The 26,021-nt window shown below is 35.4% G+C and overlaps 1 protein-coding gene across 7 annotated transcripts in view; it reads left to right on the top strand.

Moving 5' to 3' along the window:
• Positions 1-26,021, top strand: part of IQCM (IQ motif containing M) — a 436,649-nt gene that overhangs the window by 167,568 nt on the left and 243,060 nt on the right. For all 7 annotated transcript variants that reach the window (XM_038558977.1, XM_038558978.1, XM_038558974.1 and 4 more), the window contains one exon: positions 2,193-2,308. In XM_038558977.1, coding sequence (XP_038414905.1) covers positions 2,193-2,308 — 116 coding nt within the window. The remainder of the gene's footprint in view (positions 1-2,192; positions 2,309-26,021) is intronic.

Raw genomic sequence — 26,021 nt, 5'->3', positions numbered from 1 at the left:
TCATTTAATGACTCCTTGCTAACCTGATAGGAAGCTTTTTGGTTTCTTTCCAAACTTTCATATTACATTTTCCCCAGGTTTATTTAATATCAGAATATTTTCTTCTATCCTCCTGGCTGTTAAACTGGGATTACCAAAAATATTTCTTATTTTTCCACCTGTCAATATACAGCCTACTCTTGCTCACTCCCATCCCAGCATTCAGAATCTTTGTTCCTCTGTGGCGCCATCTGTGAAGATTGTTGGCTCCGTGAGGGTTTGTGAACATTTAGTCTGATGTATGACTTTGGTCTTCAAACTATCAGTTTATAACTTTTGACTGACTTTGTGGAATAAACGGAATTTGTTGCATGTCACCTTCTGTGCCTGGCTTCTGAGGAGGAGTCATTAGCATACATCAGTGTGTGAATGATTACCTTGAGGATTTTAGTGGAGAGTTTACTGCTTCTTGAAGTGGAAAAGTTATAGCTATATTTTCTAGTTTGATATCTGTATACTGGAGAAAATAATGCATGGCCTTCTCAACTGCATGAGTCTGTTTTGTGGGTAAACAAGATAAAATATTTGACATGCTCTGGACTGTCTTGGAAAAATAATTTGTATAGCATTTAGTTTCATTTCGGGTTGGGCTGTTCAGTGATTAGGAAGACTCCCTTTGCCTATGAGATCTCACCTTCAAAGGCTAATTCTTGTTCAGCAGGGTTTGCATTGCTACCTCAATTGCATTGCTGATAAACCAGAAGCACAGAGCAACTCCAACCAAGATACTGTCTTTGTCTTGGAGATTTATAAATTTAAAAAGGGGATTGGAAAGAGATGCCCAATTATCTAAAATGTGATTACACTTAGTAGAAGTTCATTAAGGGAAGTAGGTGGGCCAAAGATAATGATAGTGAGTTGAGGAATGCTTCAAAGTACTCAAGAAAGCTTCATAAGAAATGTGGGGGCTTATGCATCTCTAATAACCCTTATGCTGTCCTTTCATATCCCCACGGGTTTATAAAAGTCCTCTGTTAAAGTACAATGTGTATGGCCTTTCCTTTCCAGTTACTAATATGTTCTGTTCTTTATAATCTTTCCATTATTGGCATTTGCTTCCACTAAAGGATTTTATTTATTCATATTGAGTTGTGATTGAAATATATGATTTATTATGTTGCTTCTTCTAGAGACTTTCCTTCTTGATAGAGGACAAAGATTCTTTTTGACTGAAATGGGAGAAGCTATATACATATAAAATTAGAATGGGGTAGGATGTGTGCATATTATTGATTGGGATGTCTCTGAGGTAACATTACATTTTTTATTGTTTTATGTTCCTATTCTGCCTCCCTATGGGACACTTAACTTATGATCCTGTAAATAAATTGAAGCAATGAAATGAGAGAATTTATTACTTCTGAGTTTTCTCTATATTTTTATGAAATTAGCCAGTCCAGAGATGACTCTATTAAGTTGAAAGTTGTGGGAAAGAATATATGTATATAAATAGGTATTAGAAAGAAAATTTGAAATGTGAAAACAGTTTGATTCATTTTGGATGGCAGGAGAGAACTGAATTTTTCCTTCTTTTAAATGATTAAAAATAAACAAATAAATCTTAAATCTCCTCATCTTTAAAAAAAATTTCTTTGCAGAAATTCCTAGTAACAACTGCCATGAGACAGAAGAAATATGTGGATATATGTTGGCTGAACTTTTGCTCTTTCAACCTATTTATTTTAAGCATTTTTAATAATTTCACTTACTTTGCAATTTCAAAACATGTGCCTTCATCATAATTCTGAATTTTCTTTTAAAGTATTGATGTAACAGGGAAAGGAGTTTTCCTTTTATTTTTGTAACTGCTACTCACAAATATGATTTTGCTTTAAGCCTCCTTTAAAAAAAGAAGTCAATGTTCTTGAAGAGAAGAGAGTCAAAAGAATAAATCTATTAGTTTTCTGATGGGCACAATGTTCGCAATAAAAACACGAGAGCTTTGCTGTATGAGGGAGCCAATTAACTGAGGCCTCTCTGTGCAGTGCTATTGCTTCTACCTCTCTCTGATTAGATGACAAGATGCAATTTTAATACAGAATAATGGGGCCATAAAGATGATTCACTTTCCTCTTTGTAACATTAAGCAGTATGATCAGTGTGTACTTTTCTTGGATAAATATTGTTTTAACCTACATTGATATTTCTAACAGACAAAACATTCTCCGATTGGAGAGGAATTGTGTCAACAAAGACTTCCCGTTTGGCTCCTCACTCCAGCTGGCCTAGTTTGTATGGGTCATCATCAGTGTTTCAGGATTACTGTTCTGTGAGTATTTGTGAAAGTGGACATAGAGTTGAATCACCATTTCTTTCTGGCAGATTACTGGGTTAGTTTTGATATGTGAAATTTTACTATGGACCTATTTCAGTCTTAAAATGATTCTTCATTGAAATATGTCTTTTTCCTTTTAGTTTGTGTATCACGTCTTGGGTAAATCTTGCATTGTGTAGACCACCTTAACTCCTAAATATGTGTATTAATTTTTATTTGAAGAGTAATAATAGCCAAAGATCATCATAATAGTTTGCCTGAAATGTGATAGTAACTATTTTTGTAATGGTACCTAGACTATCAAGTAAATAGAATGGAAGCCAATGGAGCAGGAAGACATCTCTTAGAAGTGTGTAACAGAAGATGAAAAAATCCAAGGGCAATTTCATAACCACACAATGATGGTTTTCTGAATGAGGGCTCTCTAAACAGAAACATGGGAAAATGGGACTTGAAAATGGTTTCTGGGCTTCACAATTCATCAGGGCAAGTGTAATTAGTAGAGGAAACTCATGTACCTATATAAAAATATATCTAGGTTTCTTACATCTTCTATGTGTTCTATTCTGGGTGTGAATGTGTCTTTCTCATCCTATCTCTGATTTTTTTCTCTCTTTTCATATCACTAATTATTTTTCTTCTTGACTTGTCATTTGTATTAGTGTGCTTGGGCTGTCATAACAAAATAGCACAGATTGGGTGGCTTAAACAACAGAAATGTATTTCTCAAAGTTCTGAAGGTTGGAAGTCCAAGATCAAGGTGCCAGCAGGGCTGGTTTCTCCTGGGGCCTCTTTCTTCTTGGCTTGAAGATAGCTGGCTCCTTGCTGTGTCCTCACATGGCCTTTCCTGTATGTGTCCCTAGTGTCTGTCTCTTCTTAGGAGGACACTGTCATATTGAAGGAGGGTCCTACTCTGATGACTTCATTGAACCTAATGACTTCTTTAAAGACCCTGGCTCCAAATATAGTAACTTTGGGGGTGAGGGCTTTAACAAATGGATTTTGAGGTGACATAATTAAGTCTATACCACTGTTTGTCAACTGAAATATATTGAAAAATTATTTTTCCTGTCTATTGAATAGTTCATCTACAATTAAAAAAATTGAGTTTTTATATTTTTCCTATAAACTAAAATTTTTGAATCATATCAGATTTAACTTACGTTGATAAATTTGTGAGTGAATTTACTGAAGCTAAACACTGTTTTAGACAAGGAAATTATGTGAATATCATTAAGGACCATAATATGATGTCTTTAACAGAAGCAATACCCATGGAAGGCTGTTTTTACTATTTCCAAGTAAAGGTAAAAAAATGAACTGCTGTTTCTAAGCCTTCCAGCTCTACCCTGTTTTACACTAAATACAAATGTAAAGACTGCTCCCAGCTGTGTGACAAACTACATTTAAATATATTTCTTTGGGGAATATATCTAGCACAAGTAGAATTGATTGTGGAGAGCTCCAAATACAAAACTGGGAGTATTTGTACATTGCTGAGTGGGAAATTAGGAACACATATGGCTATTAATTGTGGCTCAGGTCATAATATCATAGACCCTAGGATCAGCCCCAGTCATGCTCCTCACTTGGCAGGGAATCTGCTTGAGAATTTCTCCCTCTGCTCCTCCTCCTGCTCACCTGCCTGTGCACACACAGTTGTGTGCACTCTCTTTTGCAAATAAATAAAATAAAATCTTTAAAAAGAAAAAAAAAGTTTGCTAACTTTATAATAACACATGAATCTTGAAACCTACAACCTGAAGGACTGTAGTTTTAGAAAACAACCTTGGTATTTATAAAAATTCTGAGATGGAAAAATTAATGTATTTATCAATAGGGCTCATAAAAATTGCTAGGATAAAAACAATATTGACAGAAATTCATAAAATAGTTGATTTCTAGCTGAAATTTGGAAACACAGGAAAAAGTGAAATAATTTTTTTTCATTAGTTGTTAGTAAAGCAAACCTTTCCTCAGTGAGTGGTTATTAACTATGTTGCAGTGCTCTCCCTGAGGGGACATATGCCATTTGGTCATACCCTAGAATAAGGATGAAGTGACAAGTGAGGGGATGCCAAGAGCATGCACGTGTGTCCATGTTGTGATGGTGATAGGGTTCAGGGTAGCAGAATAGAGAAGAAAGAGCAGTTGTGGTTGTCTGAGGTGGGAGAGTAGGGTGCATTTCAGGAATTGAAAGAAGTTCATTGTGGCAAAAGTACAGTGTTTGAAGGGGCCAGTGGTAAGAAATGAAACTGCAGTGATAAGCAAGTCCCTGTTATCATCAAGTGCCGTGTCTGAAGACTGTCAGTCACCTTTGCTTCTTAACCCTGGTTGCAAAGAACTTGCCTAACCTTGACACTTGGATGTAAGGGATTACATGCAAATATAATTCGGTTTAATAACTGGTTGCATTATAAATTGTTTTGTGTTTCAGAGAACAAACTGTGAGTTAGTCCTCTGGACATTTGGCTTCATTCTCCTCCATGCCACGCCCCCTCTTCTTTAGGAGAACACATCCTACATAAGAGAAGAAAATAATTCGCTGGTCATATTTTTTAACATACTTATAGTTTCATCTCATAAACTAAATTCATTAGTTTTATAGAAACATATCTTTTAGAAATGAAAAAAGAAATTTCAAATATAACCTTATCATTCTTCACATAAGCTTAATTTTGTTTTTTATTTTTTATTAAGTTTTAAAATTTTAATTTCAATATAGTTAACATACAGTATTTTGTTAATTTTAGGTGTACAATACAGTGATTCACCAATTCTATAATTCTACACATCATTACTCAGTGCTCATCATAAGTGTACTCTTAATCTCCATCACCTGTTTCACTCATCCTCCCCACTTCCCCTTTGAGATACTTTATTTTAAATGGCTACCCCCAGTTAAGGTTAATATTTTTTTCAACCAGAACATATTTTACTTGGAGCATGTTTCAGAATTTATGGTTCTAAAAGATATATATATATAAAACATTCCATCCAAGAAAAATAGAATACACATTTTCTTCAAGTACACCCAGAAGAATCCCCTGATTAAATCACATAAAAAGAGGTAACAAATATTACAAGCTTAAGAAGACTGAAATCATACCAAGTATGTTTTCCAACCACAGTGGTGCAAAACTAAAGATCAACAATAAAAAAAAGCTAGAAAGTCTACAATGTAAATATTAAATATTTAATATATAAATATTATATAACACAGTACTACACAATAGGCCAAATAAGAAATCAAATAGCAAATCAGAATATGTCTCCAAACAAAAGAAAAATAAAACACAATATTCCAAAACCTATGGGATGCAGCAACGTAGATGTTAGAGTTAAATTTATACTGTAAATGTTTGTGTTAAGCAAAAAAGTTCAAATAAACACCTTACACCATAAGAAACTAGAAAAAGAAGAAACTGGGTTGAAATTTAGTAGAAGGAAATAAGAAAAATTAGAAATAAATAAAATAGCAAAATAAACAATAACATAACATTGAATATAATGACCATTTTTTTCTAAATAACAATGCAGTGGTTTAATGACATTAAGAGGAAAAAGAGTGAAGACTCAAAAACTAAAATGAGAAATGGAAGAGAAAACAATATACAAGTAATCACAGAATACATAGTGTAATAACAGATTCCTATAAATAATTATATTCTAACAAATCAGAAAATTTAAGGAAAAAAAAAAGATAATTCTTGAAAATGCATAAGTTACCGTGATTGAATTATGAATCTTAAATCCAACAAATAGGAAGTCAGACGAATAACAAGAATGAAAGTCGAGTTAGGAATCAAAAATCCCCTAGCACAGAAAAACCCAAGACTACATGGTTTCATTGGTGAATTCTACCAAACATGTAAAAAAAATTAATGACAATCATTATCAAAATCTTACAAAGAATGGAACAGAGCAAACACATTCAAAATCATTCTATGAGGCCAGGACTATCCTGATACCAAAGCAGGGTAAGAACAATACAAGAACAAAAAAGTCTAGTTTGTCCAGTATAAGTATAGCTACTCTTTCTTTTGATGTCCATTTGTGTGATAAATACTTTTCTACCCCCTCACTTTTAATCTGTAGGTGTCTTTAGGTCTAAAATGAGTCTCTTGTAGGCAACATATAGATGGGTCTTGTAGTCTTGTCCATTCTGACACCCCATGTCTTTTGATTGGAGTATTTAATCCATTTACATTCAGAGTAATTATTGATAGATATGTATTTTTGCCATTTTATTGGTTATTATTTCTGGAGATTTTCTCTGATCCTTTCTTATTTGTCACTTTTAGTCTCTCCTTTGCACTCAGGGTCCCCTTTAATATTTCTTATAGAGTTGGTTTAGTAGTCATGAACTCCTTTAGTTTTTGTTTGTCTGGGACACTCTATCTGTTTTTCTATTCTGAATGAATAGAATATCTCCCAGAGAGGCCCTGATAGAATATTCCTTGGCTGCAGATTTTTTTCCATTCAACACTTTGAATATATCATGCCACTCCCTTTAGACTTGCCAAATTTCTGTTGAGAAATCTCCTGCTAACCTTATGGTTTTCCGTTGGAAGTTAAGGACTTCTTTTGTTTTGCTGCTTTTATGACTTTTTTCTTCATTGCTATATTTTGTAAATTTAATTACAATATGTCTTGGTGTTGACCTATTTTTGTTGATTTTGATGGAAGTTCTCTTTGCCTCCTAAAGCTGGATGTCTGCTGCCTTTCCCAGATTAGGGAAGTTTTCAGCTATTATTTCTTGAAATAAAATTTCTACCCCTTTTCTCACATCTTCTGCTGGGAATCCTGTAATAAGAATGTTATTGTATGATGATGTCACCGAGTTTCCTGTCTGTTCTCATGTTGCATAATACTTTCTCCCTTTTGTTGAGCTTCATTATTTCCCACTATTTTGTCTTCTAGGTTACTAATTCATTTCTCTGTTTCTTCCAGCCAATTCATTGCATCAAACCTATTTTCATCTCATTTATTGTATTCATCTCTGATTGATTTTTTTTTTAACTCTTTCATTTCTGAGGTAAGAGTTTTCAGTGATGTCTTCTGTTCTTTTCTCAAGCTCAGTGAGTATCCTTATGATTGTTCTTTAAATTCTCCATCAGGCATGTTACTGTTTCACTTAGATCTCTGGCTATGGACTTATCTTGTTCTTTCATTTGGGATAAACTCCCCTGTTTTGGCATTTTGTCTAGGTCTCTGCCTTCTCATGTTAGAAAAGCCAGTTATGTCTCCTGCTCCTTAAAGTGTTGGCCTTATGAAGAAGAGATCATGTAGTGTCCAGGGTCTGGTACTTCAGAGGGTATCTGAAGTGTGTGCTGTTGCACTTTGCTGTTGTGTTTTGGCCACTCCATCCTTCAGGCCAAATGTCTGCATAGGCTCTCCTTGCCTGCTGTGGGCAGAGTTTGGTCCCTGTAGCAAGTTTCAACTAGGTGTGTTCTGCTTGTGAAGTGAGACTTGACACCAACTCCACCAGAACTGAGGCCCTGCAGAACTCTCTGGTCAGGAGACATGGTGTGGGCAGGGGCCTGCACTGGTCTTCTGCGGGAGGGGTCCACCTTGCTGGGACTGAGGCAAGCTTAACTGAAAGGGCAGTCCTGCGTGAGTGCTGGGGGTTGACGTTTGGTATAAGCAAGTTAGGCAGCTAGTGTCTGTGCTGAACTACTTCCCTTGGGCAGCTCTGTGTTTATGCTGAGGAGCCGGGGAGGGAAATGGTGCCAGCCAGCTCCTTTGTTCCCAGAGAGGCATCCTCTTGAATGTTGTCTCTCAGGGAATTGCTCCTAGAATAGTGACTAACTCTCCCTGTATGCCCCGGATGCTTTCCATGCTATCTGCACCCAGGTTTGCCTGCTTTCTCTCTAGGAACAGCACAGTGGCCTCCTGGCTCTATCCCAGCCAAGGCTGCTGACCTTTAAAACTCAGGCTTTCAACCCCGCTGGTTGCAAGAACTCATAAAACTTAGCCCTTCTACTGTTCCAAACCAATAGCTTTGGGGAAACATTTTCCTTATGTGTTCTCCTCTGTGCTCTTCTCTCTGTCACCCATCTTCATGACCACAGCTCCCTCCCCTTTTCAGCAGCTAAGATCTGTTTCTCCCTTAAACCACATCTCTGCACTTCCTACCTTCCTCGATATGGCTTCTTCTTTCCCGTTAGCGTGTAGTTTATTCTGTCATGTATTTAGGATGATTTGATAGTTACTTAGTTGTGTTCATGGGATGAGATGAGCCTAGGATCCTCCTACTCTGCTGCCAAATTTTTGCGGTGGTATTGCTTTTAATCCACACAAACTTAATTTTGACCATAAAATGAGTTGACTGTATTCTAATATGAACTTTCTAGTTACTTTTTTTCTGGAGAATTTTCTTGAGCCATTTTGGTAAAAGAAAAAAATGTAAGAATCTAGGGAGATATTCTTCCTTTAGCTTGGAAATTTAGATACCTTTTTTTGTGATCTTTACCAAATTGTACTGTCAGAAGACTATGGGCATTCACTCGAAGGATTTTATTACATAATAAAAATCAGTTAAGTTAACATGTAAGGCATCTTTACGCATTTCTTTTTTCCCCCATCCCAATTTCTTTTGACCTTCTCCTTCTCTTCTCCAAAACATTTGAGGAGGTGTTTTAATTATTTTCATACTCATGATTTTCTCCCCGGTGGGTTGCATTTGATTTAAAAAAAAAATAGGTCATGTGATTTTATTTTCTGATTTTTTAAAAAAGATTTTATTTATTTATTTATTCATGAGAGACCCAGAGAGAGAAGCAAAGACACAGGCAGAGGGAGAAGCGGGCTCTGTGTGGGGAGCCTGATGTGGGACTCAATCCCAGGGACTCCAGGATCATGCTCTAGCCGAAGGCAGGCACTTAGCTGCTGAGCCACCCAGGTGTCCCTGATTTTTTGATATCTGTAAGAATTAGCACAAATCATCACAACTACTAAATTTAAATTTTCTATTTGTTCAAATAATTTCCTAATTATTTTTTTGTCATTTTGGGTGGAAATAAAGTTACTTTTTGAAAGTAACTAAATTAGTCTTAGGATTAATTTAGACAATGAGTTAAAAGTTAAGTGACTATGATTTTTGAACATTTCAAATAGCATTCCAGTAGTTCACTCTTATCTGTGTACTTTTTAGTTTATTTGTTTTGGTCATACTACAAGGAGTAGTGATGACTTGTGTCCATTATCTTCAACCTTAGTATTTTCATTTTGATGCATATTTCTTTTCCTAGGAAATATTAAAGTCTTTAATCTTTTTAAAATAAAAGCTTTGTTGAGATATAACTCATAGAATTCAATATTTCAAAATATATGATTCAGTTATTTTTAATATTTTCACAAAGTTGTACAGGCATCACTACTACCTCTTTCAGAATATTTTCACAGCCCCCAAAAGAAACCCCATACCCATTAGCAGTTTCCCCATTCCTTCCTTCTCTTGGCCCCTGGCAATCATTAATCTCTAAAGTTTTTAATCTTTATGATAGAATGAAGTAAATTTTAAATTTACACAGTTGTAGGTTAAACATTAAACATTTCAATAGTTATGGTGCTTTGCAGCAGTATTATTTTGGCTGAAGTATATTTTTATAGTCATCATTTATTTTATTTTATTGAATCTTTCTTTCTAGATAAAATTTCCTACTGTCATCCTAGTTAAAATATTAGTTATTGAGAAAAATATAGGAGGTGCTCCATGCAAAATTCCCTTAGCAATGAATAGGTCAAGAGGAATAGTCACAATAAATTGGTCAAGACTTATATTCAACTATTTTCACAAAGTTTTAAAAGAAAGCACTCTTGGTGAGTACAAGATCTGGATTGCAATGTTACTTAGAGTTCCAGTGTATTATCATTTAAACCACATCACAATCGAATCCAGACTAAACAATATTCAAAACTGGAGGGCTAGGTAAATAAATAGGCTAATTTTAAATTTGTATTTTTGGAGCAATCTAATTTAATAGAGAAAAATCTTAATCTACATTTCTCATTTATTATAAAAGACCATTGGATTTTAGTTTTGGAAGCCATTTCACAATCTTTATTGTAGAAGCCAGAAGATTCAACCAAATTCTCAATCTTATTGATCCTTTATTCTGAGATATCTCCATGTGGGAAAGATATTTGAGAGGAACTAGACCCATGTATGTTGGTAATAGTGCCCACAGTAATTCTAGTTCTACAGTTTCCAGTCAACATATGCATTCTTTTTTAGGCTGGAGTGTGATTCTTACCAAGGTCTGGATGAAAGAATGAAAGTTGAATGCAGAGAGCATTTGGGCAGATATTAGGTTATGGGAATGAACAGACTGTGCCTGCCCTGGGGAATCTCCCTGCACCCCCCATCTGCTGGGAAGCTAGGTACGCTTGTTCTCTTGTAAAAGGAACATTAACTAAATTTCTTAAAAAGTAATGAAAGAGAACAAACTGTAAAAAGGCAGCCAAAAAAGGCAAACATCTGTTACTGAACATGTCTCACTTGACTTCCTTTTAATGTTCTTAGGAATAAATTTATGAACTAGGGAAGGTTCAACACTAATTAGCTGTTTTCATCAAACAAAATGCACCAGACATGGATGTTGAATATGAATGAAAACTTCAGTAGTAATAGTAAGTAGACATAGAAAGTATGAGTAGACATACAAAATGCTGGTATCCAGGCTTGGATATTGCCATGACTGTTAATATTGCATTGAGTTAGATTTTCTATAATTTACTTTCTTAAATGATCAGAAAAAAAGTTTAAAAGTCAAATGTATTCATTAAACTATAGGTGGATTAGTTGCAAAGTTTTCTTTTCAGGCTTCAGCTAATGAGATGGAATGATTTGGAGTAATAAATACAGAGCTACTCGAAGGTAAAGTTTTGTAGCACATGCAAAAACAGTAGTTAATAGTTGGACTTTGTAGTAGTTGCACAGATCCATAATCCTTTATTCAAAACTTTGGGGCCAGATATTCTTAGAAATTCAGAGAATTTCAAACTTAAGAAAGGTAAGAAGATAAGTGGGTCTGCAGTGAAAACTGTAATGAAAACATATTAATATTTTTCACTAAAGCATATGGATATTCTCATTAAGCCAGAATGAGAGGCCACTATATAGGCCTTTTAAAGTTGGTTTAGGTCAGGCTTTGCCACCAACGGTCAGATGAGTTGAGTGTTCCTCCAAATGAGTTATAAGAAATTTGTTGGTTTTCAAAGCTTTTTGGATTTCTGAGTCTCAGATTAGGAATCATAGACCTATGGTGGTGGTAGTAGCAGTAGTAGTCATAGTAGTAGTAGTAGTAGTAGTAATAGTAGTAGTAGTAATAGTAGTAGATGAAGGTAGATAGGGAAGATAGATAACGACAGACATATACACACATTTATATGTAAACACCTACACATATTATGAAAGAAAATATTGAGATCATATATTCATTGTTCTTGATTTCTTGGCGCAAGAATTAATTTTGGATTACCTGGGATTAATTTTGGATTGCCCATGTTTATATGATTCCTAATGGCAGAATTAGGCAGATGTGATTTTATCTTGTGGATAGATGCCGCCTCCTGTAAGAACCATTTGCTAACCCCCACCTAAAAGAGCACCACTGCCTTTATTTTCATCATACAAGATACTATGACATGATAGTATATTGTGGATCTCTTTATTAGTTTACCTCTGGCCTTCCTTTCTAAGTGTAGGCTCCATAAGGCTGTTGACTTTTAAGATCACTGATGCACCCCTGGTGCCTAGAGTAATACTTTCATAAGGTAAACATTCAGAAAATATTTGCTGAATAAATGAATAACAGTTTGTTTGAAATTTTCTCTAAAAGGAACACAAAAGAGACCCAAGTTCCCAAGGCAGTGAAAGACACAGCCATGATAATATTAGAGAGAGGACAAAGAAAAAAAATTATTTAAAGATGTTGCATCAATCTTACTGTAATTATTATATTTTTTATGCATTGACCAAAATGAGTTGTGCAATTATTGATTCTTTGTTCTGAAATATACTTTTCCCCCATTCCCCTTTTCTGGACTCATTGTCATTTTGTCAGGAAGTTCTCATTGTTGGGTTCTCTTTCTTTTTTCTTACCTCCTCCAACACTCATTAAAAGACCCTCCGGGTAACCTAGGTTACTAGGTAACACAGTATCCAGTTCTCTGTGGCACTAATTTAAATCATGGGTAGATTTTAGGAAATCTTGAGGAGTGAAGGAATATTGTTTAGATCTTCCCATTCCATGACTCAATAGCATTGTTTTCATCTAGGAACTTGTTACAAATGTAGAGTCTAGGATCCCACCCCAGGTCTGTTGAATCAGAATCTTGTGTTTGAACAATATCAGTAGTGATTGATAAGCGTATTAAAGTTTTAGAAACATTGCTTTAGATCATTCCCCATGATATTCTTTTAACTGAGCTTTGGTAGGTAGTGACAGTGTATACAAAGTAATTATTTTTTTTCTTGACAAATACTTGAAGTGCAGCTATGCTGGGTTGAATTTAGAGTCACGTGGTGGAACAGGAATGTATTTTCTTGGGAAGTCGAGGAGTGAGATTATAACCAATCAGAGCTATTAGAAGCATATTCTCAAATAATGAAATAGAACTACACTGAATGTCAAAATTGGTCTTGGAAAATATGCCAGATATTTTGATAATTAGAGCTTTCACCCAAATGGATTAATCTGGGTAATTTCAATAAACTGATATATTTGTCCAAGTGTATCCCAAGTCTCTAGTGATTTATGAGCACATTAAGGTTTGAGGAGAACTTTTTAATGTAACTCCCTATAAAAGTCCTCCAAATAAGGAATGGTAGTCAGGTTGCAGTTAGGGGGCTGGGCAGCCTTTGACCTTAATGCATTTGATTGGCAGCTCTGAATCCCGTTATGATTAAGTCCTACTGACTCCCTACAAAACCATGGGATCTTTTCTAAAAGAAATAAAAGTGTGAAACAAAATTGCTGAGTGTCAATCAAATTAAAAACCTAACAAACCCCAATGCTGTCTTTGTTCACTATATCCTGACCTTTTGCAGTGATTAAAAATCTGCTTGTGTCACCAGTTTCACTTTTTGAAGAGAGTAGTGTATTGAGTCTAAATCCAAGCCACCTCTTACTTCTGTAATAAAGATATTAAGTGTCTCAATTTTCTAAGCAAAATGGGAATTAAAATATTTATTTTGCAGAGTCTTGGTGAAGATTGGAGAAAATGTACATAAAGCACATAATAGGTTCTAGTTCCAGGTCTAACATATAGTACATAAATCTCATGATGATGACCAAACTCACATTTACAGTGGTTTCACATTCCAATAAATCCCAAACAAAGGGGCAAATGAAAAGGATCGAATTCAAAAATTTAAAACACTGTTTAGTTTGTAATTGATTGTTTTTGGTAATAAATTAACTATTTGGGAGGTTAGTTTAAACCCAAAGGGGGAAACATACTCAAAGTCAAATAAGTACCTTATAACTATTTAAGCATCAACTTCAACATCAGTGTGAACACAAGCATGTTAGAATGCCCCCAAATTGTAAAATGGAAACTCATTTTCTTATTTTGTCTTTTTAATTCCAGCTTACAAAAAACAGTCACATGTGTTTACAGATTCATATAGTTTAAGACTTGATAATGAAACAGCTCATTCTGTCCTTTGGCATTCTTGAATTTTCAAGTTTTCAAGAAAACATCCAAACCACAGGAGATATTTGGAACCACATCATGTCCTAGGAAGTGGTATACCTGAAAAAAATTATGAGTTCCCAAGGTTTTTTCATTCTTCTCTTTTTCCAGGGGAGAGACTCTCATCATAAGCTCAAGGAATTTTTCTACCATGTTATTTGAAAAATTTCTATTGTTTTATATGTCAATTATACACAACAGCACATTATACTTATCTACATATCTATGTATCTTAAAGAATAATACTAAAGTAAATACTTAGAGAACTTAATAACTGTGTCTTTGTCTTCATATCTTTTTTTTTTAAAGAACAGTTTTTAATTTATTTATTTGAGAAAGAGAATGAGAGAACATGAGTTGGGAGGAGGGGCAGAGGGAAAGGGAGAAGCAGACTCTCCACTAAGTATGGAGCCTGATGTGGGGTTTGATGCCAGGACCCCAGGATCATGACCTGAACTGAAGGCAGATGCTTAATCAGCAGAGCCACTCAGTCACCCCTTTGTCTTCTTAGAAACCAATCTCAACTTTATGCTCATTATTTTCTTGCTTTTCTTCAGAATTTTAATGAATATACACATATCTCTATTTAGCATTTTGTTTACTTTTGCTTGTTTTTTAACATTATGTATATGGAATCATAATGTCTTGTCTTTCTTCTTGCTTAACGCTCTATTTTTGAGATCAATCTTCATAAATGTCTATGTGTGCCCCTGTGTTTCCTTCATTTTCATGGATGCACAACATCCCATTGAATGATTACACTACAACTTGATTATTCTTTCTGTTGCTGAGAGATATTTGTTCCCCCTTAGTTATTTCCTATTATGAACAATTCTGCGATGTTCTTTCATATGCCTTCTGAAGTATATGTGCAAGAGTTTCTCTAGGGCAAGAATTCCCAGCATCAATGTGAACCTACATCCTTCTGCATCAAGAATAAGTTTATAGATGCTGGGATATGATTCCTTTAGCCCTTGAGGCAGGTGGGCAGGGCCTGGGCAATGGGAGCTCAAGAGCTAATTATTGACTCCATGCATAATTGATCGCCTCCAGTTGAACGGTTGTTCTGGCCAGTGGGCATATGTTTAGTTTTACCAGGCACTAGCAAACACTGTTCCACTCCCAGCAGAAGCTTATGAGAGTCCCCATCCCTTCATATACTTGGCAATACTTAATATGTCAAAATTGTAACCTTTGCCAATTTGTCGGGCATGAAATATTTCTTTGTGATTTTAATTTGCATTTTTCTAGTGACAAATAAGGCTGAGAATTTTTCACATATTTCTAGGCCACCATTATTTCTTCTTTGTAAATGTCATACTGTTGTATTTTAGAAAGTGTATTTAGATGCAATTCTACCTCTTTTATTTTGTGCTCTTTATTCTTTCCATTTCCCTCTTTTTCCCAACTCCTTTGTTGAAAAAAGACATTTTTTTTGGAAATTGATTGACATATTTTTCCCTCTTGTTCCATTTTTCCTAGTACTAGTTTGTCATTGTACTAGTTTTCCTTATACTAGCTTGACATTTATATTCTTGTTCTTACTTTTGTAAGTGGTTAACCTATAGATTCTCATATACACACAACATAAAGTATTTTTACCCACTTCTCATCTCATGCAGGAATCTTAGATTTCCTTAACAAAGTTTAGTTGTCTCTTAGTTTTTTAAGTTTTTATTTTAATTCCAATATAGTTAGCATACGGTGTAATATTAGTTTCAAGTGTACAATATAGTGATTCAACAATTTCATACATCACCTGGTGGCTCATCACAGACAAGTGCACTCCTTAATCCCCATCACCTTTTTCACCCATCCCCCTACCCACCTCCCCTCTGGTAATCATCAGTATGTTCTCTATAGTTAAGAATCTGTTTCTTGGCTTGTCTTTCTCTCTCTCTCTCTCTTTTCCTCCTTTGCTCATTTGTTTCTGAAATTCCACATATGAATGAAATCATATGGTATTTGTCTTTCTCCAACTGACTTATTTCACTTAGTGTAATACTTTCTAGCTCCAATCCATGTCATTGCAAATGGCAAGATTTCATTCTTTTTTATGGCCCAATAGTATTCCATTGTATATATGCCACCTCTTCTTTTCCCGTTCATCAATTGATGAACACTTGGGCTGCTTCCATATTTTGCATATTGTAAATCATGCTGCTATAAACAGAGGTGCACGTATCTTTTTGAATTAATGTTTTTGTATTCTTTGAGAAAATACCCAGTTGTTGGGTATGGTAGTTCTATTTTTAACTTTTTGAGGAACCTCCATACTGCTTTCCACAGTGGCTGCACCAGTTTGCATTTCTACCTACAGTGCATGAGTGTTCCTTTTTCTCCACATCCTTGCCAACACTTGTTTTTGTGTTGTTGATTTTAGTTATTCTGACGAGTGTCAGGTGATATCTCCCTGTAGTTTTGATTTGCACTTCCTTGATGGTAAGTGATGATGAACATCTTTTCATATATCTGTTGGCCATCTGTATATCTTCCTTGGAGAAATGTCTGTTCATGTCTTTTCATTTTTAAATTGGATTACATGTTTTGGGTGTTGAGTTTTATAAGTTCTTTATATATTATGGTTATTAACACTTCACTGGATATGTCATTTGCAAATATCTTCTCTCATTCCATAGGTTGCCTTTTAGTTTTATTGATTGTTTCCTTCACTATGCTGACAATTTTTATTTTGGTTTAGTACCAATAGTTTACTTTTGCTTTTGTTTCCTTTGCCTCAGGAGACATATATGGCAACCTAGAAAAGGGTTGCTCTGGCCAATGTCAAAGAGGTTACAGCCTGTGTTTTCTAGTATTTTGATTGTTTCCTTTCTCACATTTAAATCTTTCACCCATTTTGAATTTATTTTGGTGTGTGGTGTGGAGGAGTGGTCCAGTTTCTTTCTTTTGCATATTGCTGTCCAATTTTCCCAATACCATTTGTTAAAGAGATTGTCCCATTGGATATTCCCATTGGATATTCTTTCCTGCTTTGTTGATGATTAATTGACCACATAATTATGAATTTATTACTATGTTTTCTATTCTGTTACATTGAGCCATGTGTCCATTTTTTGTGCCAGCTATCAGTTTTTCCTCATTGAGTATGTTAGCTGTGGATTTCTCATGTATGACCTTTATTGTGTTGGGTATATTCCCTCTAAACCTACTTTGTTGACAATTTTTATCATGAATTAAGTTCGAAGTTTGTCAAATGCTTTTTTCTCTATTGAAATGATCATATAGTTCTTATCCTTTCTCTTATTGATGTAATGTATCATATTGATTGATTTACAGATATCGAACCACTCTTGCACCCAGGAGTAAATCCTATTTGATCATGGTGAATGATTTTTTTTTTTTAATGTATTGGTGAATTGAGTTTGCTGGTATTTTACGGAGGATTTTTGCATCTATGTTCAGTGTGGATAGTGGCCTGTATTTTTCTTTTCTAGTGGTGTCTTCAGCTGGTTTTGGTATCAGCATAATGCTGGCCTCATAAAGTGAATTTGGAAGTTTTCCTTACTTTTCTATTTATTGGAATATTTAAGAATAGATATTAACTTTTCTTTAAATATTTGGTCAATTCACCTATTAAGCTATCTGGTCCTGGAATTTTGTTTTTTTGGGGGGAATTCTTTGATTTCTGATTCAATTTCTTGCTGGTTATCAGTCTGTTCAATTTTTTTTTTTATTTATTTCTGTTTCAGTTTTGGTAGTTTATATGTTTCTAGGAATTTATCCATTTCTTCTAGGTTTTCTTCTCTGTTGGCATATAGTTTTTCATAATATTCTCTTACAATGATTTGTATTTCTGTGGTGTTGGTAATTATTTCTCCTCTCTCATTTGTAATTTTATTTTTTAACACCTTTTCTCTTTTTTTTCTAGATAAGTCTGCCTAGAAGTTTATTAATTTTATTGATTTTTTTTCTCTCACAGAATCAGCTCCTGGTTTCATTGATGTGTTCTATTGTTTTTTTTGTTTTGTTTCGTTTTGTTTTTGTTTCGGTGTTTTTTAAAAAAAATCTCGATATCATTTATTTCTGCTCTTTTTTTATTTAAAAAAATTTTCTTTTTTTTTTTTTTTAAGAGAGAAAGAGAGTGTGTGTGAGCTGGGAAAGGTAGGGGGAGAGAAAGAGGGAGAGAGAGAATCTGAAGCAGACTCCATGCTCAGTGCAGAACCTGATGCAGGGCTCATTCTAATGACCCCAAGATCATGACCGGAGCCAAAATCCAGAGTTGTATGCTTAAATGACTGAGCCACTCAGGCACCCCTATTTCTGCTCTGATCTTTATTATTTCCTTCCTTCTGTTGGTTTTAGGTTTTGTTTGTTGTTCTTTTTCTACTTCTTTAGGCGTAAGGTCAGGTTGTTTATTTGAAATTTTTCTAGCTTCTTGAGAGAGGCCTACATTGCTATAAACTTCCCTCTCAGGAGTGCTTTTGCTGCATCCCAAAGGTTTTAGACTATTGTGTTTTTCATTTTCATTTGTTTCCATGTACTTTTTAATTTCTTCTTTATTTTCCTAGTTCACCCATTGATTGTTTAATTGCATATTATTTAGCCTTCATGTATTTTTGTTCTTTCCAGACTTTTTTTTTTTGTACTTGACTTCTGGTTTCATAGCATCGTGGTAAAAAAAATGCATGCTAGGACTTTGATCTTTTTTGAATTTATTGAGCTGGTTTTATGGGAGAACATTCCATCTGCCCTTGAAAAGAATGTATATTTTGCTGCTTTAGGATGGAATGGTTTATAATTCTGTTAAATTTGTGTATTTCAATGTGTAATTCAAAAAGTTTTTGTTTCCCTGTTGATTTTCTGTTTAAATAATTTGTCCATTGATGTAAGTGGGTATTAAAGTCCCCTTGTATTATTATTGACTAGTTCCTTTAATTTAGTTACTAAATGTTTTATGTATTTGGGTGTTTCTATGTTGAGTGCATAAATATTTATAATTATTATATCTTCTTGTTGGAATGTTGTCTTTATTATTATATAGTGTTGTTCTTTGATTCTTGTTACGGTCTTTGTTTTAAATTTATTTTGTCTGATGTAACAATTGCTGCTCCAGTTTGCTTTTGACATCAATTTGCATGATATTTCTCTATTCCTTCACTTTCAATCTGCAGCTGTCTTTAGGTCTAAAATGAATCTCCTATAGGCAGCATATTGATGGAGCTTGTTTTTAATCCATTCTGTCACTCTGTGTCTTTAGATTACAGCATTTAGTTCATTTACATTCAGAGTAGTTATTGATAGGTTATATGTATTTATTGCCATTTAAAAATATTTTATTTATTTATTCATGATAGACCAGAGAGAGAGAGAGGCAGAGACATAGGCAGGGGGAGAAGAAGCAGGCTCCATGCAGGGAGCCCGATGTGGGATTCGATCCTGGGTCTCCAGGATCATGCCTTGGGCTGAAGGCAGCGCTAAACCGCTGAGCCACCCGGTCTGCCCTATTGCCATTTTATTACTTGTATTGTGGTTGTTTCTGAAGATTTTTTAAAAAGATTTTATTTATTCATGAGAGACAGAGAGAGAGAGAGAGACAGAGAGAGACAGAGACACAGGCAGGGGGAGAAGCAGGCTCCACACAGGGAGCCCGATGAGGGACTCGATCCTGGGTCTCCAGGATCAGGCCCTGGGCCGAAGGTGGTGCTAAACTGCTGAGCCACCTGGGCTGCCCTGAAGATTTTTTTCTTATTCTTTCTTGTTTTTCTATCTTTCATGCTTTGTTGATTTTCTTTAATGATACATTTGGATTTCTTTCTCTTATTATTTGCATGTTTATTAGTGGTTTTTAATACATGGTTACCATTATGTTTGTATATAATGTCTTCTACATATAGCAGTCTATATTAAGTTGATGGTCGCTTAAGTTTGAACTTAGCCTTTTCTCCTCTACTCCTAATGTTTTTAGTATATGCTATTATATTTTGTAGCCTTTTTTTTTGGTGAGTTGCTTGAATGATTTTTGGATAGAAATATTCATTTTTACTGCTTTTGTGTTTCCTACTTTTATAGTGTCACTTTTGGTCTGTCCTTTCCATTTGGAGTCTGCTGTAGTATGTCTTGCAGGGCTGGTTTAGTGGTCATGAACTCCTTTAGTTTTTGTTTGTCTGGGAAGTTCTTTATCTCTCCTTCTATTCTGAATGGTAGCCTTGCCAGATAAAGTATTTCTTGGCTTCAGTGCAGATATTTTCCCATTCAGCTCATTGACTATATCCTGCCACTCTCTTTTGGCTTGCCAAGTTTCTGTTGAGAAATCTCCTGCTAGCCTAATGGGTTTTCTCTTGTAATTTACTGATTTCTTTTGTCTTGCTGCTTTAAAATTTTTTTCTTTATCACTGTGTTTTGCTGACTTAATTACAGTATGTCGTGGTGTAGATCTGCTTTTGCTGATTTTGATGAGAGTTTTCTGTGCTCCTGGAACTGGATATCTTTTTCCTTCCCCAGATTAGGGAAGTTTTCAGCTATTATTTCTTGAAATAAATGTTCTGTCCCCTTTTTCTCTCTTCTTCTGGGACTCCTATAATATGAATCTTATTATATTTGATGGAGTCACTGAGTCCCCTAAGTCTATTCTTATTTTGTGTAATTCTTTTTTCTGTCTTTTGTCCAGATTGATTACTTTCTATTACTCTATCTACTATGTCACTAATTCATTCCTCTGCTTCTTCCATCCTACTATTCATTTCTTCATTTCATTTATTCAGCTCTTTATGTCTGCTATGTTATTCCTTATCTTTGTGTTAAGTGTCTCACTCAAGTCTCCCACTCTTTTCTCAAGTCTGGTGAGTATCCTTATGATCATATCATTGCTTTAAATTTCTTATCAGCCATATTACTTATATCTGTTTACTTAGATTTCTGGCTGTGGCATTGTCTTTTTCTTTCATTTGGGATATTTTTCTGTTTCCTCATTTTGTCTGCCTCTCTGTTTATGTTTCTCTGTGTTGATAAAGTCAGCTATGTGTTCCATTCTTGAAGTAGTGACTTTATAAAAAAGAAGTCCTGTAGCATCCTGCAATGCAATGTCCCTTGCTCTCCAGAACCTGATACTTTAGGAGAATATCCTATGTGTGTTGCCAATGCTCTGGTATTGTGTGTGATTCACTTTTCCTTTCAGTGCAGTTGTTTACACTGTCTCTCTGCCTTTTGTGGGATCTACTTGCCCTGTGTGCTGTCAGTAGGACCCAGAGAGGCCAGGTCTGAGGCAATGTGCCCACCACGGAACTTGGGAACAGGAGAGCAGTGTTAGCAAAATATGCCAGATTCCTCAAATCACTGGCAGCTGTGGCCTGCACACTGCGGGTGGCTAGGGGTGTGAGGCTCGGTAAGTTCATGATGTTGGCTGGGTGTAGCTGAGCCTGATACACCATAGTAGCTGGGGATATGCACTGCTGGGCTCTGCATGGTAGCTGAGCAGGGCACACTGAGGCAACTGTGCCCTGGGGCAGCTGGGCAGGGTGTGCAGTTTTAATAAAATTTGTACTAAGCCCAAGGGGCTGATGCTAGCAGGCTTGGAGTGTGGGAGTCCTTAGGAGAACTCCTGGACCAGGCACACTGCTAGCAGGTGAAGTAGCAAATGTGTGTGTAGCCCCACCTCCTGCAGGTGGCTGTGTGTTTATGTGGGATTGTGGTGGAAGAAAATGGCATCTGCCAGCTTCCCTCATTTTTAGAGAAGTCTTTCAACACACTCCAAAAGCAGAATGTACAGATGTGTCTCCCGTTTGCCCCTGGCGTTGTATAAACCGCTGCTTTTATGTTGCTTCCTCATGCAGGTGGCTGTCTCTTTAAGGTCAGTGACCCAGCTGTCACTGTCCCTCACCACTCACCCACTGCTGACTCAGGAGAGTTTAAAGCTCCAGGCTCCAAGTCCCACTGGTTTTACAAACTTCTGGAATTCAGCTCATCTGGTTTTCAAAGCCAAACATTATGGAGTTTAGTCTTCTCCAGAAGAGCTCCCTGGTGTGAGGGAGTGTTTCTCTGCCCTCTCCATGCATGCAGCTCCTCCGCCCCCCATCCCCTGGGCAGTCTCCCTCTGCCTTTCTGACCTTTCTGACCTTTCTGATGCAACTTCTCTATATTTAGTTGTGGAGTTTGATCTGCCCAACTTTACTTGCTCTCCAGTTTATTGACATGGATGTGGAGGATACTTCAGTGTAAATGTGGAATGGGGTGAGCTCAGGGTCTTCCTATGCTGTCATTTTCCCCAGTACTTTTCCTCCTTTTTTAACCCACAAATAAGACAGGATTTTTTTTATACTTCATTATTTAGGTTTATCTACATGATTACCTTTATTATTTATATTTATATTTATATTTATATTTATATTTATATTTATATTTATATTTATATTATTTATTTATTTCTTACTTACCATTATATTTAGCATCTCAGACCAGTAGGGTAATTTTATTTCTTGAACGACATATGAAAATCCCTAAATGTGAAAATCAGTGTTTTTCAGCATCCTGAAAAAAAATATTTCTGTCATTATCTCTTCAAATGCTTTTTGCCTTCCCTTCTTCTCCTTTCACTCAATTTCAGCCTTTGCCTCTTCTTTTTCATACTTGCCATCTCTGTCTCTCATTGCTACATCCCAGGTCTTCTTTTTCACTCTGATTTCTCTTTTAGATGATTGGTTCTCCTTTTATTGAATTACCAATTTTAATTGTTATATTTTTCATCTTTCGAATGTCTACTTATTATTTTCCAAATCAGCTTGGTCAATTTTGATATTCTTTTATTTCTTTTCATCCATTTATCTAAGCATATAGAAATCAAAACTCTTATTTTATGTTCTTTATATCTTAATTATAATATTGCAGTCTTTGAGTCTCTGAATATGTAGTTTGTTGTTTCTTCTGACTCCTTGATTGCTTTTTTCTTACGTTTAATGATATTTCTGATTTTGAGCTCATTTTTCTTGATTCTTTTATTGTAAGAATTCCTTGAAACCTGAGTTCAAATTGCTTTCTTTTCAAAATGACTGATCACTTCTTTTACCAGGTGCTTTAGAGCACTACCAACCTAAGACAACTTTATTCTAAACTTTTGCCTTTCATTTTTTTGGGGGGAGGTGGGATTGGAGAGGGGGAGTGTTCTGGAGCTCAGAGCTACCCAGGGCCAAGATCATGACAGACAGGGGGGTCTCATAGTATCTCCTTTTTTTCTCTCTATTGGGAAATGATTTATTGCTAGTTTATACTCTAAGGATATTGCATTTCTAGTACTCAGGTTTTTTGAGGCATATTCTCAACTCTGACATTCTTTCATTCTCTGGCTTCAGTGTATTTGTCTTCCAACTGCAAGGCATGTAACTCATTAAGACCCAGTCTCGGGATCCCTGGGTGGCGCAGCGGTTTGGCGCCTGCCTTTGGCCCAGGGCACGATCCTGGAGACCCGGGATTGAATCCCACGTCAGGCTCCCGGTGCATGGAGCCTGCTTCTCCCTCTGCCTGTGTCTCTGCCTCCCTCTCTCTCTCTCTCTCTCTGTGTGACTATCATAAAAAAAAAAAAAAAAGACCCAGTCTCTAAGTTGTTAAGGTTGTCAGGAATTTCTATGCTATCCTCAAGGTAAATATAGGCTCCCGATCTAATACAATAGTAAATTCAACATTTCTTGTTATATTTGACCAGAAAGGAAATCTATTAATTTCCCATCCACTTAATCATGCAATTAAAATATCTTACTTTTTGTTTTTAGAATTTATTATTGTTTTATGCTGTCATTTGTTATTATGAACATATTCAAAGAAACAAAGGCCCTATTGTGTCTTTTATAAATAGATTTCAATCCTCAGAGAGGCTTACATTGGGATGTAAACTACTCTATCCTACTCCCTTCTTGTCATCAGTCTTTTTATTATCTACTATGTTATACTTAAATTCCTACATATAAAAGAATAATTCATATAGTTTTTATTTCCCTTAGAGGTTTAAGAAACTTTGTCTAGTGATTGGATAATGATGACCTGTGTTTTGCTGGGTCACCTTCTCTAGTATTCCCTAATCTGAAAGTTGAACAGCTTTTTGAAGCCATGGCCACTATAGAGTGGCCAGCATTATCTTTGAGATCACTCCATTTTTCTGAAGAGGTGAAGAAAATACCACATTTAAGAATATCTTCCAAAATGGAGGCTTCAGTCTCCATGAGGAGATTTTGGGATTCTGTGGGTTTCCTGGAACTATTACAATTTCCCATGGATGATTCTATGGCTTGAAAACCCTCCTGTGGTTTGTGTGTGTTTGGGAAAGCTCTAAAATTTAATAATGCAAAGATATTGACTTGTGAAAAATCCCAGAATGATGTGTTTGGTGCCTGCTAGTTCTGCATGAGTACAAGCTTATTGCCATTTTTCTCTTTAAACCACTTTTTGTACAAGAAACAGGAGCAATATAAGAAAGGCAGCTCACTGCTATTTCACAGAAGGTGCTAGTGACATGACTGACTTCTGCTGGGGAAACACAAGTGTTAATAGTCAAGCCTGGCAGAGAAAGATTTTCAGTTTATTTCACATGTTTTAATGTGTAATTGTAATTTTATATGTATATGCTATTAATGATTTTCTCTTCACAGTTACCTACTTTTAAACAAACCTTTCATTTTACCTTTAATGATGTGTTTATATATACATCTGGTAGGGTCACAAAGCTGTTTAAAACTATGAAAATTCTTTGCTACTTAGAAAATAACCCTTTAACCACATTTGGGGTAAGTATTGGGGGTGTAATATGCCAGTTATAGATTATTTTGTTATAGCAAACATATTCTACAATTTCACACTAATACTAGTAATTAGAAATATGTCTTAGATTTAATATCCAAAGTGAAAGGCTTTCTTCCATATCTCATCTGTGGTTAATCAAGAATTTAATCATTATACCATGAGAGAAATTAGCAACATTGTCAAAAGAAAAAAAATCCAGATGAGATATGGGAAGAAGAGGATAATTGATGGATTAGACAGTTACTTATAAAAAGAAGCTGGAAGTGTAATAATGCGTAAATTATCAGAAGTAAGCTTGGTACCAGTTAAACTGTGGGATTTGGGAAATATGTGGGGCAAAGGAGTCTGAACAGTGGTTTGGAATAAATAACACATAGGTTGTTAAAAATTTTTGAAAGCTTTGATATGAGGGTTTAATAAATGACTTACATCTTACATCACGTATTTAGAATGTGTCACTCCAAATGCATTGTCATCAAGTGACTACGAGCTTGAAATAGTTTAAAGAAGCAGGTAATATGTGTGGAAAGAGGGAAGATTTTGAGAGAGGATGGAGTTGAAACATTAAGGCAGAATGGACTTGAAATTTGAATATATAAATATGTAGGAAACTAAGACTTATAAAAAAAACCTCACAGGACTACGTAAATAAAAGTACTGCTTGTTTATGTTACAAAAAAGAGACCACCTTCCCCTTAGCCCCCCAAAAGTCCAAGATAAAAACCAGTTTCTGATTATGTTAAATAGGAAGAGAGAGACACAATGGAGGTTGTGAAGTCAATGAAGTTGTGAGAAAGTAACTGGAAAAAGCATCAGAGACTATCTTAGTAACAAAAATCCTCAAGAATGTTTGTCTGAGACTGTTTTACTTAGCAGCCTTCACATTTGACACCCTTCATCATGGAGAACATTCCAATTCAGTTAGTCTGGCCAAGAAGGAAGCAGTTAAAAAAATATTAAGTTGGCAATCATAAATAGTAGTATCACACATGGACAGTGTGTTCTAAGCCAAGCACATTATTTTGTGCTAAAGTATGGAATATATTGGTTAAAGTTAATTTTTGTAGTTATTAGTATTTTTGTAGCCATGATTACATGTCATGGAACATCTTGAGGGCAACATTTAAAATATATAGATGCTGCTTCAGTTTTATTATCACCTATATGTTGCATGTAAATTTTTTAAAGTACAGTATTATTCTTGAGGATGATTGTTTACTTTGAAAATGAAGAAATCACCAGGGAATTTCAAAAGTAACAA

Source organism: Canis lupus, chromosome 15, assembly GCF_011100685.1.
Source record: "Canis lupus familiaris isolate Mischka breed German Shepherd chromosome 15, alternate assembly UU_Cfam_GSD_1.0, whole genome shotgun sequence".
Lineage (NCBI taxonomy): Eukaryota > Metazoa > Chordata > Mammalia > Carnivora > Canidae > Canis > Canis lupus.
This window is presented reverse-complemented; position numbering and strand designations above follow the sequence as displayed.